The sequence below is a fragment of the Narcine bancroftii genome, chromosome 3, assembly GCF_036971445.1.
Source record: "Narcine bancroftii isolate sNarBan1 chromosome 3, sNarBan1.hap1, whole genome shotgun sequence".
NCBI classification, from domain to species: domain Eukaryota; kingdom Metazoa; phylum Chordata; class Chondrichthyes; order Torpediniformes; family Narcinidae; genus Narcine; species Narcine bancroftii.
The window spans coordinates 321,884,365-321,904,526 of NC_091471.1; the positions used below are offsets into that span (position 1 = coordinate 321,884,365).

General features: G+C 49.7%; 1 protein-coding gene across 1 annotated transcript in view; it reads right to left on the minus strand.

Moving 5' to 3' along the window:
- LOC138759091 (pyruvate carboxylase, mitochondrial-like) overlaps positions 1-20,162 on the minus strand; it is a 403,275-nt gene that overhangs the window by 62,740 nt on the left and 320,373 nt on the right. Inside the window, exons 12-13 of the mRNA XM_069928989.1 lie at positions 6,078-6,299; positions 3,747-3,903 (exon numbers count right to left, since the gene is read on the minus strand). Coding sequence (XP_069785090.1) covers positions 3,747-3,903; positions 6,078-6,299 — 379 coding nt within the window. The remainder of the gene's footprint in view (positions 1-3,746; positions 3,904-6,077; positions 6,300-20,162) is intronic.

A 20,162-nucleotide genomic window follows, 5' to 3' on the forward strand; every position in this document is an offset into this window, starting at 1 on the left:
GGGAAGAAGGGGAAGGGGAGGAGGGAGGGACAGGGGAGGAGAGGAGGGAGGAAGGGGCAGGGGGAGTGAGGAGGAGAGGAGGGAGGGGGGTAAGGAAGGAGGAGAGGAGGGAAGGGGTTGGAGGGAGGAAGGGGCAGGGGAGGAGAGGAGGGAGGAAGGAGCAGGGGAGGAGGAGAGGAGGGAGGAAGGGGCAGGGGGAGGAGAGGCCAACAGGTAAGAGGTCACAGGTGGATACAGGTGGGAGAATAGAACAAAGAAAATGAAAAGTGATGGGGGAAGGAGTAGCTCTCTGAATGGAGAAGTAAGGGAAGAAGCAAGAGATTGAGGGGAAAGAAGACAGAGGGGAAGAAGAGAGAGAGAGACTTGGAGGAGGGGTTAAACAAAAACTCGAGGTTGATATTAATGCCGTCTGGTTGGAGGGTATTGCGTGTTGTTCCTCCAATTTGCTGGTGGCCTCAGTCTGGCCCTGGACGAGGCCATGGACAGACATGTTGGCATAGGAATAAGGTGTGGAATTGAAGTGGTCAGTCACTGGGAGATCCCCATTATTGCAGCAGACTGAGCAAAGATGCTGAACAAAGCATCAATGTCCAGTTTCCCCAATGTAGAGGAGACCACAGTGGGAGCAGCAGATGCAGTCGATGACCCCCGCAGCTTCCCAAGTGATATGTTGCTCCACTTAGGAGGAGTGTTTGGGTGAGGGAGGAGGTGTAGCGGGGTGACATTGGCGGGGGGGCAATGTGAAACAGGTGTTACAGAGTTCTGTGTTGTGTATTGGCCTATGTATTGTGTGGTTTTATGTTAAAAAGTGAGTTTGCCTCAGAGAAGGTGAAGGTGGCGTGCTGAGTGGGAGACGGATTGAGCATGTGCAGAAAATGAAAAAAATTATGGACAGTGGATAAACCACCACTGGATGGTGCTGTGGAGTGGGAGTCATGCTCTGGAGGACAGTTTAGAATATTGGGATTTCAAAAAGGATAACCGGACCAAGCCAGTTGTTCCTCTCTCTGCAAGCAACACAAGACAACTTTGAATTTTGTGCTCTCTCTCTCTCTCTCAAAGATCTTTTGGCTTCAGTTGACCAAACAAACTGAATTTTGTTTATCATGTTTGCTTCGGTTGAGATCAAATTTTTGTGAGTCTTGTGTGTTTTGTGTCTTAATTTTTCTGTGGCTGGTTGGAAGTGTTTACGTATGTTATATTTACGCTGGGGAATTTGTTAGTTTTACACTGATATAGAGATTTACATAGTAACCAGTGGGCATTGTAATAAAAGGGGGGGGGGGGGGGTATTTTGAATGAAAGTTTGAAGGTGAATTTTTGTTAATAAAGTAATTGTTCATCTTTACCCCTGTGTGATATGCCTTCTTTGTGGTTGCTGGTTTGATCTTGTAACACAGGGGAGATGAAAGCACTGGATTATGGATAGATTTGAACTAAATGCATGAGCAAAGCCGCAGAGGTGATCCATTGATATGGGCAGATCAGGGAAACAAGCCAAGTCTCCGAGTCCAAGGGTACGGGATTTGCGGCCCTCCTGCTGGATTGGCAGCTAAGTTGGTCAGGGAGTCTTGGACAAAAGGGCACAGCTTCAGGGGTAAAAGAGCATCAATTTAAAATAGAGACATGGAAACACGGTGGTGAGGCTGTGGAATTTGTTGCCACAGCCAGCTGTAGAAGTGAGGTTGTTAAGTGTATTTAAGGCAGAGATTGAGAGGTGTTTGATTAGTCAGGGCACTGAGGGTTATGGGGAGAAAGCTGTGAGGGGATTAGCTCACAATTGAATAGTAGAGACAACTCAATGGGCCGATTGGCCTCCTTCTGCCCCTACATTTTGTGATCTTGTAAGTTCTCTGGATTAGTGTTAAAGGAGATAAGTTCAAAGCTCATCACTGGGGAATTCAATTTCAAGGCATGATTGACACCTGGAATTAAAATCAATCGCTGTGTTGAGGAGTGCAGGACTACTGGGTACAACCTGTCTCAAAGTGTGGAAACAGGCTTTTCGACCCAAAATGCAGGTCCTGACCAAAATGTTCCACCCACACTGGTCCCACCAGCCTGTGTTTGGCCCCACATCCCTCTAAACCCATCCTATCCTTGTATCTATCGAAATGTCCCACCCACACTGGTCCTACTGGCCTGCATTTGGCTCCACATCCTTCTAAACCCACCTTATCCCCATATCCATCCAAATGACCCACCTGTACTGGTCCCACCAGTCTGCATTTGGCCCCACATCTCTCTAAACCTGTCCTATCCCTGTATCGTCCAATTTTTTTCTCAAACATTGCAATAGTGCCTACCTAAACCACTTCCTCCTGCAATCTGTTCCATACACCCACCACCCTCCATGTTAAAAAACGTTACCCTCACAGCCCTATTAAATCTCTCCCTCCTCACCCTAAACCCATGACCTCTGGTTAGCTATTCCCTGCCTCTGTGCAAAAGACTGTGCATTCACCCGATCTGTTCCACCTCTGTGAGATCACTCTTCATCTATCTACGCTCCAAGGAACAAAGCTACAGCCTGCTCCACCTCTTCCTGTAACTCAGGCCCCCGAGTCCATGCAATGTCCTCTGCGATCTCCTCTGCACCCTCCCAGCTCACTTTGAGTTCTCATCCACATCTCTGACATCCTGAGTTGTGATCAATATCGCTCACCAGCTGGTTGTGTATTATCCCCTCTTAATAGAACAGAACTGAGGAGGGAGTTAGGAATATCAGAGGTGGCACGGTTAGCACGTTATTTCAACGCCAGCAACCAGCCTTCGAATTTGATGCTATCTGCAAGGAGTTTGTCCATTCTTCCCATGTCTGTGTGGGGTTCTTCCAGCGAGAAGGTGTGGGGGGTCCGTGGGAGGCAGAAGCCAGGAAGTGCTCCTGTTCCCCCTCACTGAAATCGTCACCAAAATCAAACTTCAATCTCCGATCCAGGATGGCGGCTGGCGAGTCTTATCTGCACACTTCCAACAGTGTCTGGCCGAGGGGGAGGGGTACAGGAGGGGTGGAGGGATGTTGAATGGGAGGGGGATGGATGTAAAGGATGATGGGGGGGGGCCAAGGGAGGGGGGAGGGGAAGTTGAAGGGTGTGAGGAGGGGGAAAGGAAGTGGTGAGTGAGGAGGGAGGGGGGTGGAGGGGGGAGGAACAGGGGTGAGGATAGGGAGGGGAGTGAGAGGGGGAGAGGGTGAGGAGAGAGGGAGGCATGACAGGGAGGGATGAGAGGGAGATGGGGTAAGGGATGAGGGGGAGACAAGGTGAGGAGGGAGAGGCGTGAGGGGGAGAGGAGAGGGAGATGGGATAAGGGGGGAGGGGAGAGGGGTGATGGGAGAGGTGGAAAGGGGAGAGGAAGTGAGAGGGGTTGAGGGGGAGGGGGAGTTAGAGGAAAAGAGGTGGTGATGGGGTGAGGGGAGAGGAGGTGAGGGGCAGAGGGGTGAGGAGAGGGTGTGAAGGGAGAGAGGGTGTGAGGAGGAGGGGAGAAAGGGAGAGGGTGTGAGGGTGAGCGGGGTGATGGGAGAGGGGTAAGGCATGGAGAGTGAGGGGAGAGGGGTGATGGGAGGGGGAGGGGTTGAGGGGGTGTGAGGGGCAGGTGAGGGGACGGGGATGGGGTGGGTGAAGGGGTTTGTGGGTGGGAGAGATGGAGGGGGTGTGTGGTGGTGCGAGCGGGGTGGGGGGTCGGAGGGTGTGAAGGGGTTTGGGGATGGGAGAGATGGAAGGGGTGTGAGGGGGGTTTGAGGGGCCCACCTGTGCACAGCGTTGTCAGGGTAGTTGGTGTAGCCGACGGCGTTGGCCCCCCGCAGCAGCATCTGGAAGGGGATGTTGGGGATGAGTTCCCGCAGGTCCTGGAGCCGTCTCCACGGGCACTCATACAGGAAACGCATCGCTACATCGAAGGTTGCACCTAGGGATGTGGGGAGGGAAGGGAATGGGGAGTGGTGCAGAGGGGGAGTATGGAGGAGAGAGGGAGGGTAGCGGGAGGGGAGAGCGGAAGAGAGAGGGAATAGGGAGGGGTTAGGGGAGGAGATGGGAGGGAGGAGAGAGAGGGGAGGAAGGAGAGGAGTGGAGGGGAAGAAGGGGGAGAGGGGAGAGGAAGAGGGAGGGGAGAGGGGAGGAGACACAACAGAAAACCTTGGGTCATTGACCAACATTGCAATCTAATCTGTAACCAGTGGTTCACCTGATGTAATAAGCCAAGAACCCAGATTATTCTGGAACAGTACAGGCCCTTTGGCCTAGTGTTGTGCCGACCCACTCTAACAACTGCACAGAATTTCCCTGGTGCAAAACCCTCCATTTTTCTCAGCTCCATGTACTGATCTCATGGTCTCTTAAAAAGACCCTATTGTCCCTGCCCCCAGCTCCGTTGCTGACACCCAATGCTCACTGTGTGTGTATAACGTACCTCTTACACCCCCCTGTACTTACTCACAATCACCTTAAAACTATAACCCCCTGTGTTGGCCATTTCAGCCCCAGGGGAAAAATCCTCCGGTTGTCAACACGATCAATGTTTCTCATCACCATGTAACCTCTTTGAGCTCACCCCTCACCCTCAAAATGCAGCCAGTTACCTGAATAAAAGGGTAGGGGAGGAGATGGGGAGGGGAGGACAGAAAAATGGGCAGGGAAGAGGGAGGAAGGGGCAGGGGAAGGAGGTAGGAATGGGCAGTGGGAGGAGGAGAGGAGGGAGGAAGGGGCAGTGGGAGAGGTACAGGCCAGAGCTCCCTTGTGGTACATAGGCGGTGAGAGAGATAAAAATCAGGGAATTGTTGGGGAGGAGGGGGAGCTCTCTCATAGGGAAGGGAAGGGGTTAGGGAGCTGGAGGAAAAATAAATTTGTGGGAGGGTGTTAACGGAAGCTGGAGAAGTCATTGCCCAGGCATAATATTCAGTGTTGTTCCTCCAATTTACGGTTTGGAACGTTGCTGTTATGCCTTTACCTCCTATGGATGATGCATTACAGGCTGATCTCCTCCAGCATGCCTGTGTGATGCACTGCAATCACAGCACCTTCAGCGTTTCCTGTTTAACCTTCCTCAGGAGACATGTTCTCCGAATGAGGCAATGTCCCATCAGAGCACGGAAATGCTGGAAGAATTCAGTAGGTCTCATAGCATCTGCAGACTTTCACATTCCACAACATCCTGTCAAATCTCCTCTGCACCCACTCCAAAGCATGGACATCCTTCCTATAATGAGGCCACCAGCAGAACTGGATTATTTCTCTTTAGAGCAACAAAGGCTCAGAAAGGGTGGACGGCCACCGCCTTTTTCCCAGGGCGGGAGTAGCAAACACCAGAGGATGTCTGTACAAGGTGAGGGGAGGAAAGTTTTGGGGAGATGTCAAGGGTAAGATTTTTATACAAAGAGTAGTGGGGCTTGGAATGCCTTGCCAGGGCCAGTGATTGGGGCTGGAACAATCAGTGCATTTAAAAGATTTAGACAGACACGTGGAATTTAGAATAATGATCTTACAGAAACATATAAAATTATGAAAGTCAAAGACAACAGAGGTAGATACATTGTTTCCACTGGTAGGTGAGACCAAAACTATGGGACATAGCCCAAAGATCCAAGGTAGTAGATTTAAGATGGAGATAAGGAGGAACTGATTTTCCCTGAGGATGGGGAATCTGTGGAATTTGCTGCCCATTAAAGCAGTGGAGGCTACTACCTCAGTAAATATATTTAAGACTAGGTTGGATAGATTTTTACATAGTCGGGGAATTACGGGATATGGGGAAAAGGCAGGTGAGTGAAGACGAGCCTATCACCATGATCACATTGAATGGTGTAGCAGACTCGATGGACCGAATGGCTGACTCTTGCTCCTGTTTGTGATGTGAGAAAAATTGAAGGTTATGGGTGTGGGGAAGGAAAGGGTTAGATTGTTGTGGTTCACAGAGATCGGCACAACATTGTGGGCCAAAAGGCCTGGACTGTTCCGGAACATTCTGTGCTTTTCCTTGTCTCCCCCTTCATGCGGATCCATGCTCTCCCACCATGGGGCCTGGGCTCCTGGACTGAAGACTGAGGCTGGCTCCCCCAGCTTTCCCTAGAGGAAAGTGGCTCTTACCTCCCCAGTTCTCAATGCTGAGGAGCTGAGGCAAGCTGTGGGCCACGTAGGGGGCGATGAGCTTCAGGTCGTGGGTGCGAACACGTGTAGCCAACAGCGACTGGTGGGCATCTCGGAACGTGGTGTCCGTCAGTAGCAAACCCCTGTGCCTCCGCACTGCCCTGGCAAAGCCCTCTGGGCCTTCCTGCAGGAGAATGTTCCGGAAACCGGCTGGCGGCTCACCTGGAAAAGAAAAAAGCAGAGCGGAAGGTGGGAATAATGGACTGGTGAGAGGGAACATTCCAGAAACCACTGGCTGCTCACAAAAAGAAAAACAGAGAGAGAGAAAAAAAAACTGAATAATAGATTGGCAGGAAGGAAAGTTCTGGAAGAGGCAACGGGATGGGCTGCCAGAAAGCAGAACTGCTTGAAGCACTCAGCAGTTTTGTCAGTGGCAGCAGAGAGAGAATCTGTGTTCGCATCCCATTCACCCAGAGTGTAATGTCATACACATTGTGCAGTGAACATCTGAACCAGAATTCCGACTTGCTGCCATCAAACAAAGACATAAATAAATCCACAGATTCACTCCACGTGGGGGAAGCAGATTCCCCCACTCCCACCCTCCACCACCGTATCTTGAAGCTGTGCCCCTGACGTTTTGCCTCATCTCCTAGGAGTTTGCGGAGGTTTGGTATGACATTTCTATGACCTTTTGCAGAGCTTTATGCTCAGCAGCATTAGTGACCCTGTACCAGACCCTGATGCAGCCAGCCAGCACACTTTCCACTACACCTCTGTGGAAATTTTTCAGGGTTTCTAGTGTCATACCAAACCTCCGCAAACTCCTGAAGAAATAGAGGTGCTGAGGTGCTTTCTTCACGATGCCATTGGTGTCTTGGGTCCAGGAAAGATCCTTCAAGATTGTGATTGCCAGAAATTTAAATTTGCTCACTCTCTCCATCTCTGATCCCCCAATGATGGATTGCAAACCTCTGGGTTTCCTTTCCTGAGGTCAACAATCAGTTCCTTACACTGTTATCTCATTGGCGGAGATGTCGCCGCAACTGCCGCGACTAATCAGTTGCGGCAACTAGGGTGACTCGGGAGACCAAAACATGTCTTGCACTCTCACCAAGGCGACACCAGGGCGATGTCCGAGACATCTCTGAGACATCTCCACGACGTCTCCAGACAAGGTGACAACCAATCTGCCTGGAAGTCGCGGCGGCATCTCCAAGACATCTTCTCAGTTGCGGCGACGTCTCTGGAAGTTGGTGTGATGTCTCTGCGACGTCTCCGGCAGTCACGGCGATGTCTCGGAGACTAATTTTGTCCGCAACTGAGGAGATGTCTCCGCAACGTCTCCTCAGTCTCTTTGGTCTCCAGCAGTTCTCCCTAGTTGCGAACAAAATTAGTCTCCGCAACCTGCTGGAGACTGGAAAAAGTCTCCAAAAAAATCGAGCATGTTTGAATTTCCTGCGACTCCCCAGAGACCCGGCTCGTCTCCAGGAGACATCGTGGAGACGCTCCGCAAACAGTGGAGACTTGAGTCGCCACCAAGTTGCCACCTAGTCTCCAGGCCAATGATATAGGCCCTTTAGTTTTCAAGACATTGAGTGTCAAGTTGTTGTTGGTGGACCATTCAGCCTTATTTCCCCTTCCTTTATACAACCCACTACTGTAGTATCGTTGGCAAAATTGTAAGTGGCACTGTTGTACTGAGCTACACAGGAGTCATCGCTGGTGGGAGTGAATTTAAGAGCAGGGAAGCGATGCTGCAAGTGCAGGGGCTTCTGGTGAGATAGTCTCTAGAGTATTGATCAATGCGCAAAATGCTGGAGAAACTGAGCAGTCCTGCAAAGATGCGTCAAGGTAGGAGGTAAAAGCAAGCAGGCGCCTGAATAAAACAGTGGTGGGGGAGGAGCACAGGGCTACAGGCCAAAGATGGATATAGGTGGGACGGGAGGGGAGAGTAAAGGGGCAACGTGAGGAGGGGGAGCTCTTTGAATGGAGTGGGAAGGGGTTGGGGAGATGGAGGAAAGGAGACAGAAGAATGGGGAAGAGAGAGAGTGAGAATTGGGGAGGGAGGGTGGGGAAGAGCAAGAGGGGGAGAGAAATACCCTGTCTGGTACCATTTGGGGGTTCCATTACAGTGTTGTCTTTCCATCCCCACACACCGTTGGTCAGGGGAGAAGGTGGCTTTGTTAACGACGAAATTGAACATGTCATGCAGAGTGAATTAAGTGTTTGCTTGTGGCTTTGCTGTGGAAATCTTATTCTGTTGGGAAGACAGTCACTGATAAGCAAAGTTTAATCAGATTTTAATGGGTATTTAATTTCCTGAGGTCATCTTCTGTGCATGAATGAAGGTGGTAAAAGTTCAGGACTGTTATCATTTTTTACATTGAGAAGACTTGGATAGACTTTCATGCACCCAACCTCTCGTCTTTTTGAAAGTTGCATATATTAAATGCATTATTGAAATTCAAAAAGAAGGTATTATAGAATAGTGGTGTCCTCCCCTCATGGTCTCCTCTACATCGGACAGACGGGAAGATCGTTTTGTTCAGCACCTCGACTCTGTCCACCACAATAGCGCAGATCTCCCAGTTACCACCCAACTGAATTCCAGAAGACCCCAAAACTCAGCAGCAATAGATAAGGAAAATGGTTATTTAAACAAATGTTTCTCTTAATTTAGACAAGTACATAGATGGGAGAGGTATGGAGGGATTTGGTCAGGATGCAGGTCAGTGGGACTAGGCTGAATAATTGTTCAGCATGGGCTAGAAGGGCAGAAGGACCTGTTTCTGTGCTCTAATGTTCTATGCCCAGGATGCATAGCAGGCTTTGGCACTGGGGAGGGAAGGTTGGGGGTGGGGGTGGAGGGAGTGTGTGCTGAGATGGATGCTTTGTCCTGGATGGTTGAGCCGAAACCCCACTTATCCAGATCAGTGTAGATAGACTCAACACTTGGTTGTCGTCAGTGTCAGAGAATGATTTGATAAAGCTAGAGAATATGATTTTTCAAAATATTTAAGATGTGTCATTGTGTGTGTGCATGCATCTGCATGTGTGTGGGTGTATGTATATGTGTGTGTGTGCATGAGTGTGTGTGTGTGTGTGGGTGTGAGTGTGTGACTGATTATGTGTGTTTGTATTGTATATAGATATGCTTGAGAAATAAGTGGCTCATAACAGTGTGTGAGTGTGAGCATGCGTGTGTGTGTGTGGTAATGTGTTTGTGAGCCACGCGCATGTGTATAATGAACTCGATGCCACAGTTATAATGAAAGCCAACACACCACACACCTTTCCTTTTTAGCAACACAATTGACCTATGTGGAGTAAATACAAGCAGGCTGTACTCATTGGGACTGGGTGAGACAAGAACCAGAGGACTTGTGTTCAAGGTGAAAAGTGAAAAGTTTATAGGAAACTTGAGTTTCTCAATCGAGTGTTTTGAGAATAAGTTGGACAGTCACAAGGATGGGAGAGATCTGGAGGGTTATGGAATGGGACTAGGAAGATGATGGTCAGCACAGACTAGAGGGACTGAATGGCTTGTTTTCTCTGCTGTCGCGTTCTATTTAGGGGAGCTTCTTCACATAGAGAGTGATAGGAGTGTGGAACGAGCTGCCAGCTGAAGTGGTGAATACGAGCTCACTCTTGACATGTCAGAGAAGACTGGACAGGTGGAGTAGGTGGGCTAAAGGGCCTATTTGTGTGCTGTAATCCTTGGGGTTAAATTCCCTTTCACATTCACTTGCATTCTGCAGCACGGCCCCGTTAAATGTTTCCTGATTCCGTGAGAATCATTCTCTGTGAAATCTTGAATGAAACTTAATTATTTGGAGTGAAACACGAAAGTCTGCTGATGCTGTGATTGCAGTAATTACATAAAATTGCTGGAGGAACTCAGCCAGTCTCTCAGTGTCCACAGGAGGTAAACATATATTATCGATGTTTCGGGCCTGAGCCCTTCTTCAAGGTATGAAGCAGGCAGGGGCTGGATTAAAAGCCTGGTAGAGGAGGAAGGAAGGGGCAGGGGGAGGAGCACAGGCCAACAGCCCGAGATGGGCATAGATAGGAGGGCAGGTGAGGAAAGGGGAGAACTGAACAGGCAAGGGGGTGGCCCTGTGAATGCAGAGCTGGGAGACAGGAGACATGGGGATGGGAAGGAGAGAGACAGTGGGGTGGAGATGAAGAGAAAATGGGGAAGTCTAGGTTAATGTCATCAGGTTGGAGGGTCCCCAGATGGAAGATGAGCTGTTGTTCCTCCGATCTGCGGGTAGCCTCAGTCTGGCAGCGCATGAGACCATGGACTGACATGTCAGTGAGGGAATGCAGCGGGGAATTGAAATGTTAAATGTTAAAATTAAGTTTGGATTGAATGTGTGTGTATGTGTTTTTGTGTGTGTGTGTGTGTGTGTGTGTGTGTGTGTGTGTGTGTGAGAGAGTGTGCATGCATGACTGTGTGTGTGAGTGTGTGTGTAAATCTCAGTGTGTATGTGTGTGTGTGCACGTGAGTGTGTGTGATTGTCAGTGTGTATGTGTGTGCATGTGAGAGTGTGTGTGTATATGTGTGTGTGAGTGTGTATGTGTGTGTTTGTGTGTGTGTGTGTGTGTGTGTGTGTGTGTGTGTGTGTGTGAGTGTCAGTGTGTATGTATGAGAGTATGTATTTGTTTGTGTATAGATGTCTTTGTGTGCGGGCAATGAATACTTCTTGGCAGAAGACTGTGCCAAATGGAAAATCTCACCTACGACCCCACCTTCCTGCCCACTGCAGGTGTTTGAGTGAGGTGCCGCCACAAGAAGGCGGCTGATATCATCACAGACCCCGTCAGCCCGGTCACTACATCCCCTCCCTGGACCCTTCAGGCAGAAGGGATCGAAGGGTGGAGAACATTTCCTTTCCAACAGCTCTCAGGCTCTGAAACTGCCCCGGTACTCTAATCTCTACATCATTCTGGTCTCCTCTTCATTGAGGACCTCAGCTCTGTCCACTGGAGTAGTGTGCATCTCCCAGTGGCCACCAATTTCAATTCCCCATCCCATTCCCTTGCTGACATGTCTGTCCATAGTCTCATGCACTGCCAGACTGAGACCACCCGCAGATGGGAGGAACAACACCTCATCTTCCAACTGGGCACCTTCATCAACTTCTCCGACTTCTGTTAAAGTTATTTCCCCACTTTTTCTTCCTCCCATCTCCTTTCCCCCAGCCATCTCTCTCTCTTTTTCTCAAGGTCTTCAATAGTCGGCCCACAAAAGCCTGCTCCGATGTCCCCTTTAAGCCTGGAAGCAGCTGGGGCATTGATGAGGCATTCAGGAGGTGTGGCTACTGGTGCCATGGCACCATACATATGCGCCAACCAATGGCCGACCTCATTACCCATAATGTCCCACACAGCTGGAATTGCTCTGCATTTCCCAAAATGGTTCCAGTTATCTGGGTGATTATTGGTAGGATAGACAGCCATTGCTCTGCTGCATATTGAGCCACTGACGACGAACCTGAAGACTGGGAACAGTTCAAGATGCAGCAAAGGAGGACAAAGGGATTAATCAAGAGGGCAAAAATAAATTATGAAAGTAAGCTTGCAGCAAACATAAAAACGAACTGCAAAAGCTTTTATAGATATGTCAAGAGGAAAAGATTGGTGAAATCCAGAGTAGTCCCTTGCAGTCAGAATCAGGGGAATATATAATGGGGAATAAGGAAATGGCCGACCAATTAAATTCTTACTTTAGTTCTGTTTTTACAAGAGAGGATACAAATAACCTCCCAAGGATGTTGGTAAATATAGAGATTAATGCAAGGGAGGAGCTGAAAGAAGTCAGTATCTCTAAGGACATAGTCTTGGGGAAATTGAAGGGATTGAAGGCTGATAAATCCCAAGGGCCTGATAATCTACATCCTAGGGTACGTAAAGAAGTGGACATTCAGATAGCAGAGGCTTTAAGAATTATTTTCCAGAACTTGATAGACTCAGGATCAGTACCCATGGATTGGAGGGTAGCTAATGTTACCTCAGTATTTAAAAAGGGGGGGTAGAGAAAAAGCGGGTAATTATAGGCTGGTGAGTCTTACATCAGTAGTGGGCAAAATGATGGAATCCATTATTAAGGATGTAATAGGACTGGGGCCGGGGCCGCCATCGACTTCCCTGTGCCCGGACTGGAGCCGCCGCCTCCTTCTTTCTGCCCGGACAAGGGCCTCCGCCTGATTTGCTCTACCGAGGCCGGGGCCGCCGCCTCCCCCTTGCTTTTGCCCAGATCGGGGCCGGGGCCGCCGCCGCCTTCCCTGTGCCCAGACCTGGGCCGCCACCTCCTTCTTTCTGCCCGGACCGGGGCCTCCGCCTGCTTCACTCTGCCGAGGCCGGGGCCGCCACCTCCCCCTCGCTTTTTATATTTTACACCCCAGTTACACAGCAGTAAGAAAGGGTGTGACTCGGTCAACCCCGTCAGAATCCAACCGGGTCCCTTACCTACTTCAGAGGTAGTTAGAGAACCCAATTAAACTTACCTAAGCCGTGTCCACAGGTGATTTGCGACCAGGTATGGTCCGACCTAGGAGGGGAGGCAGGCCCCTCCAGGCTGGTTAAGAAACCTGCATAGGAGAAGGCCACTCCGATATAAAACCTACGATCCAAGGACCTCGCTGCCATGTCCCAACTTGCTTGGCTACGGCACACGAACCATGGGTGTAAAGGGTGGGGCCAGAACTGCGCACACTGCACTCCACCTAAACGCTCCTTTGCGCAGGCCCGAGGACATGTCCACGTCCTCCCCCTCCACATCCTCCCCCTCAAAAGATGCTCACAAACTCAAGCTAGCATACTGGAACATCAGAACCAGGGTCAGACAAGGCTGACAACCACCGACCTGAACGTCGGTCTGCCCTCATCGTACATGAACTCCTCAGACTTGACATCAACATAGCCGCTCTCAGTGAAGTCCGCCTTGGAGATGTAGGCAGCCTCCAAGAACGCGGCGCGAGCTACACTCTCTACTGGTCTGGCAAGCCTATGGATGAACAACGCCTATCTGGTGTTGGCTTCTTGCCTCCAAACTCGAAAACCTCCCGACAGGCCACTCGGACCGGATCATGTCCATGCGACTCCCCCTTCAAAACAAGCGTCGCACCACCCTCATCAGTGTCTATGCTCCAACCCTCCAGGCAGAACCAGCAGAAAAGGACAAGTTCTACACTGATCTGCGCAACCTCATTCAACGCACCCCTACAGCCGACAAGGTTGTCATCCTTGGCGACTTCAATGCTCGCGTCAGCAAAGACTCAGAAACCTGGCCAGGAATCCTGGGCAAGCATGGTGTCGGCAAGTGCAACGACAACGGGCGCCTCCTGTTGGAGCTCTGCGCAGAACAGCGGCTTGTCATTACAAACATCCTTTTTCAGCAGACGGACAGCCTCAAGACTACCTGGATGCATCCCCGATCCAAACACTGGCACCTCCTGGACTACATCCTGGCGCGAGAAAGAGACAAATGAGATGTGCTCCACACCAGGGTCATGCCCAACGCGGAATGCCACACTGACCACCGGCTGGTTCGCTGCAAGCTCAACCTTCACTTCAAGCCAAAGTCCAGGAACAGTAAAGCCCCCAGAAAGAGGTTCAATGTTGGAAACTTTCAGTCAGACGAAGTGAGAGGAAACTTCCAGGCAAACCTCAAAGCAAAGCTCGACGATGCAATCCGCCTCACGGACTCGTCCCCTGAAACCCTCTGGGATCAGCTGAAGACGGCCATACTGTAATCCACTGAAGAGGTACTGGGCTTCTCCTCCAGGAAAAACAAAGACTGGTTCGACGAAAACAACCAGGAAATCCAGGAGCTGCTGGCAAAGAAGCGAGCTGCCCATCAGACTCACCTTGCAAAGCCGTCCTGGCCAGAGAAGAAACGAGCCTTCCATCGCACATGCAGCCATCTTCAGCGCAAACTCCGAGAGATCCAAAATGAGTGGTGGACTAGCCTCACAAAACGAACCCAGCTCATTGCGGACATTGGCGACTTCAGGGGTTTTTACGAGGCTCCAAAGGCTGTGTACAGCCCCTCACCCCGTCCAAAGCCCGCTGCGCAGCTCAGACGGCAAAGTCCTCCTCAGCGACAAGATCTCCATCCTCAACCAATGGTCAGAACACTTCCAATCTCTTTTCAGTGCCAACCGCTCAGTCCAAGAATCCGCCCTGCTCCAGCTCCCTCAACAGCTCTTAAGGCTAGAGCTGGATGAGGTCCTCACCCAGGAAGAGACATATAAGGCAATTGAACAACTGAAAAGTGGCAAAGCAGCAGGTATGGATGGAATCCCCCCCAGAGGTCTGGAAGGCTGACGGCAAAACTCTGCATGCCAAACTGTATGAGTTTTTCAAGCTCTGCTGGGACCAAGGAAAGCTGCCTCAGGACCTTCGTGATGCCATTATCATCACCCTGTACAAAAACAAAGGCGAGAAATCAGACTGCTCAAACTACAGGGGAATCACGTTGCTCTCCATTGCAAGCAAAATCTTCGCTAGGATTCTCCTAAATAGAATAATACCTAGTGTCGCCGAAAATGTTCTCCCAGAATCACAGTGCGGCTTTCGCACAAACAGAGGAACTACTGACATGGTCTTTGCCGTCAGACAGCTCCAAGAAAAGTACAGAGAACAAAACAAAGGACTCGACATCACCTTTGTTGACCTCGACACCGTGAGTAGGAAAGGGCTTTGGCAAATACTAGAGTGCCTTGGATGCCCCCCAAAGTTCCTCAACATGGTTATCCAACTGCACGAAAACCAACAAGGTCAGGTCAAATACAGCAATGAGCTCTCTGAACCCTTCTCCATTAACAATGGCGTGAAGCAAGGCTGCGTTCTCGCACCAACCCTCTTTTTAATCTTCTTCAGCGTGATGCTGAAACAAGCCATGAAAGACCTCAACAATGAAGACGCTGTTTACATCCGGTACTGCAATCTGAGGCCCCTGCAAGCTCACACCAAGACACAAGAGCAACTTGTCCGTGAACTAATCTTTGCAGACAATGCCGCTTTAGTTGCCCATTCAGAGCCAGCTCTTCAGCGCTTGACGTCCTGTTTTGTGGAAACTGCCAAAATGTTTGGCCTGGAAGTCAGCCTGAAGAAAACTGAGGTCCTCCATCAGCCAGCTCCCCACCATGACTATCAGCCCCCCCACATCTCCATCGGGCACAAAAAACTCAAAACGGTCAACCAGTTTACCTATCTCGGCTGCACCATTTCATTGGATGCAAGGATCGACAACGAGATAGACAACAGACTCGCCAAGGCAAATAGCGCCTTTGGAAGACTACACAAAAGAGTCTGGAAAAACAACCAACTGAAAAACCTCACAAAGATAAGCATATACAGAGCCGTTGTCATACCCACACTCCTGTTTGGCTCCGAATCATGGGTCCTTACCGGCATCACCTACGGCTCCTAGAACGCTTCCACCAGCGTTGTCTCCTCTCCATCCTCAACATTCATTGGAGCAACTTCATCTCCAACATCGAAGTACTCGAGATGGCAGAGGCCGACAGCATCGAATTCACGCTGCTGAAGATCCAACTGCGCTGGGAGGGTCACGTCTCCAGAATGGAGGACCATCGCCTTCCCAAGATCGTGTTACATGGCGAGCTCTCCACTGCCCACCTGCACCCAAGAAGAGGTACAAGGACTGCCTAAAGAAATCTCTTGGTGCCTGCCACATTGACCACCGCCAGTGGGCTGATATCGCCTCAAACTGTGCATCTTGGCGCCTCAGTTCGGCAGGCAGCAACCTCCTTTGAAGAACACCGCAGAGCCCACCTCACTGACAAAAGACAAAGGAAGAAAAACCCAACACCCAACCCCAACCAACCAATTTTCCCCTGCAACCGCTGCAACCGTGTCTGCCTGTCCCGCATCGGACTTGTCAGCCACAAATGAGCCTGCAGCTGACGTGGACATTACCCCTCCATAAATCTTCATCCACGAAGCCAAGCCAAAGAAGAATAGCGGAGCATATGACTAGCAGAGAAGGGAACGGACAGAGTCAACATGGATTTACAAATCTATTGGAATTCTTTAGATGGTGACAGGTAAAATAGATGGGGGAGAGCCAGTGGATGTGGTGTACATGGATTTCTAAAAGGTCTTCGATAAGGTCTCACATAAACGACTGGCACGCAAAATCAAGGCTCATGGGATTGGGGGCAAGGTATTGATGTAGATTGAGAACTGGCTGGCAGATAAAAGACAGAGAGTTGGGATAAACGGCTCATTTTCTGAGTGGCAGGCAGTGAGCAGTGGGGTGCCACAGGGATCTGTACTGGGACCCCAGCTGTTCACACTTTACATTAATGATCTGGATGAGGGGATTGGATGTAATATCTCCAAATTTGCAGACGACACTAAGCTAGGAGGGGTTGTGTGCACTGAAGAGGGGGTCAGGAAGCTCCAGTGTGATTTGGATGAATTGGGGGACTGGGCAGATACATGGCAAATGCACTACAATGTGGATAAATGTGAGGTTATCCACTTTGGTAATACAAACCGGAGGGCAGATTACTATTTGAATGGCAATAGATTGGGTGATGGGGAAGTGCAGAGACCTACGGGTTCTTGTGCACCAGACACTGAATGCGTGCATGCAGGTACAGCAGGCGATTAAAAAGGCAAATGGTATGTTGGCCTTCATAGCAAGAGGGTTTGAGTATACGAATAAGGATACCTTACTGCAGCTGTACAGAGCCTTGGTGAGACCACACCTGGAGTATTGGGTACAGTTTTGGTCGCCTTATCTGACGAAGAATGTTCTTGCAATGGAGGGAGTGCAAAGGCGATTCACCAGGCTGATACCTGGAATGGCAGGAATAACTTATGAGGAAAGATTGCGCAATTTGGGATTGTACTCACTGGAGTTTAGAAGATTGAGAGGGGATCTCATAGAGACATAAAATTCTGGAAGGACTGGACAGAATGGATGCGGAAGGGTTGTTTCCAATGGTGGGGGAATCCAGAACCCGGGGCCATGGTTCGAGGATAATAGGCAAACCATTTAGAACTGAGATGAGGAGGAATTTCTTTACCCAGAGGGTGGTGAATCTGTGGAATTCATTGCCACAGAGAGCAGTAGAGGCAGGTTCATTGAATATATTTATGAGGGAATTAGATATATTTCTTCAGTATAAGGGAATTAGGGGTTACGGAGTGAACGTGGGGACGGGGTACTGAACTTTTAAGATCAGCCATGATCTCATTGAATAGTGGAGCAGGCTCGAAGGGCCGAATGACCTACTCCTGCTCCTATCTTCTATGTTTCTATAGAGACAGAGCTGAAAGAAAGGAGACAGAGGGTCAAAAATAGGGGGAGAGGGGATTTAATGGATACAAGACATTGTAGCGGTAGCTATGAAGGGAAAACGAGAACAAAAACAACGGCCTAGAGTCATTTTCGTTTTCAACTGTTTTAATTCAAAAAGCCTGCGCTGCGCCCTATAAGGTGGCCATCAAATCCCGCCCCCATGTCAGCTGTGACGTGACGCCGTAGCTGAGTGCACGTGCACGGTCTCTCTGGCCACGAGGGAGTCCGAACCCGGTGGTGCCAACTTGGCATGGCTGCTCTGCTGCCACGGCCGTCACAATATGAAGCCGGTTCGCCTGCGTCGCGATGTGTTCCGCCACAACATCAATATTAATGCCATCTGGTTGGAGGGTGCCCAGTCAGAAGATGAGGTGTTGTTCCTCCAGTTTGCAGGTGGTCTCAGTCTGTCAGTGTATGAAACCATGGTCATATCAGCAAAGGAATGGGGTATGGAGTTAAAATGAGTGGCCATTGGGTGATCCACGCTACTGCGGCGGAGAGAGTCAGGTGCTCAACAAAGCAATCTCCCAGTCTGCGTCCAGCCTTTCCAATGTAGAGACCACAGCGAGAGCACCAGAAGCAGTAAATGACCCCTGCAGATTCACAAGTGAAATGTTGCTTCATTTATGCTTTTACTACAATCACAGAGTCTGCAGACTTCAGCATTTCACTACAGAAAGGGTTAACCCTGTGGGGGCTGGACTACATTAAATCCACAAAAGGAAAGGGAATGAACTTCGAAGTCAGATGAAGGAGGGTCACAGTGATTTGAACCTGTAAATAGTGTGTAATTTACAGACGGTAATATTGTATTCATGGGATTTCTTGGAATTAGTGAGTAAAGCACATTTTTTAATGGAAAAATACTGGATAGAATTTGGCCTCTGTAGACATGCCCTCTGGGCTGTTCTGACTTCCCACAGCTGTGATATTCTCCCTGATTAGCAGTGCCGCTCCTGTCCCTTTCTTCCCTCCCCACATCTGATACAAAACAACCCCGGGACATTGAGTTGCCAGTCCTGGCCCTCCTGCTACCTGCAACCGTCACACTAATAGCAATAATGTCGCAATCCCATGTACTAATCCATGCCCTAAGATCATCTGCCTTCCGACAATACTCCATGCATTAAAATAAATACACCTGAGAAAATTGCTATCATGTACAAACCTTTGATTTCTGTCTATACATGCAGCCCTTGCATGACTTTAACCCTCCTCCACCTCACCAACTGCTTTAACATTCTGGTTTCCATCCCCCTGCAAATCTAGTTTAAACCCCTCAGAGCAGCACTAGCAAACCTACCCGCACTAGACGCAGGGAGAACGTACAAACTCCTTACAGACAGCGCCAGATTTGAACTGGGTCGCTGGTGCTGTAGCAATGTTGTGCTGACCTCTATGGTAATCGTGCTGCCTGGGTTAGGGGAGACGTTAGGGGTAAGAGAGGGGTGGGTGCCTGGAATGCATTGCCAAGGGTGGTGGTGGGAGTCTGGAACAAGAGGGACATTTAAAAGGCAGACAGGGATGTAGATGAAAGAGAAATAGAGGGTTATGGGTGTGAGAGAGGGAGAGGTTACATTGTTGAGAAGGTTTATCTGGATCAGCACAACATTGTGGGCCTAAGTTGTCTCCTGCTCTGGAATATTCCATGTTCTCTATCAGCCTCTCCTTACAATTCAGACACCCCAGTCATGTTCTTCAGTTAGGTGTGGAGGGCATTGATGATCTCAGAGCATCAATGTGATTGTCACAAATAGATCATAGAACAGGAACAGGCCCTTTGGCCTGTTTGTCTGTGCTGGCCATGATTTCCAACTCAAACTAAAACCGCTGCCTGTTTACGCTCTCCGTCCCCTGTTTACAGATGGGATTTCAGACAATTTCATGGACATTCAACATCTCCTCATTTGACAGGAAGGCACAACAGCGAATGCACTTTGGGCAAAGCTACCAGCCACCATCATGTCAAGAGAAGCTCTATTGAGAGGGTCCTGGCTGGCTGCATCACAGTGTGGGTAGAGTAGATGCAGAGAAATGGATCAGAGGTCAATCCACAGGACCATGAAGAAGCAGAGAGGATCACCGGAGTCACCCTCCCTCGATGTGATCTACTGGGACAGATGACTGAAGGGGACACACAAAATCGTCACGGACCCCTTCCACCTGCACACAGCATCTTTCAGCTGCTCCCATCGGGGTAGAGATACAGCAGTATCAGAGCCAGCACCACCAGGCTGAGGAACAGCCTCTTCCTACAGGCAGTGAGAATGGAGAACGACCACACTAACCCTCCGAGACTCTCATATTTACAAAACAAATATTTACTTATGTTTTTGTATAGATGAAATACTTGTCCTGTATATGTATTGTGTGTATGTATGTATTTTATGTCTGGGTGTGTGTGCACATATTTTGCACCGAAGGTTGGAGAATACTATTTCATTCATTGGAGCGACTTCATCTCCAACATCGAAGTACTCGAGATGGCATAGGCCGACAGCATCGAATCCACACTGCTGAAGATCAAACTGCGCTGGGTAGGTCACGTCTCCAGAATGGAGGACCATCGCCTTCCCAAGATCATGTTATATGGCGAGCTCTCCACTGGCCAGCGAGACAGAGGTGCACCAAAGAAGAGGTACAAGGACTGCCTAAAGAAAGCTCTTGGTGCCTGCCACATTGACCACCGCCAGTGGGCTGATATCGGCTCAAACCGTACATCTTGGCGCCTCACAGTTCGG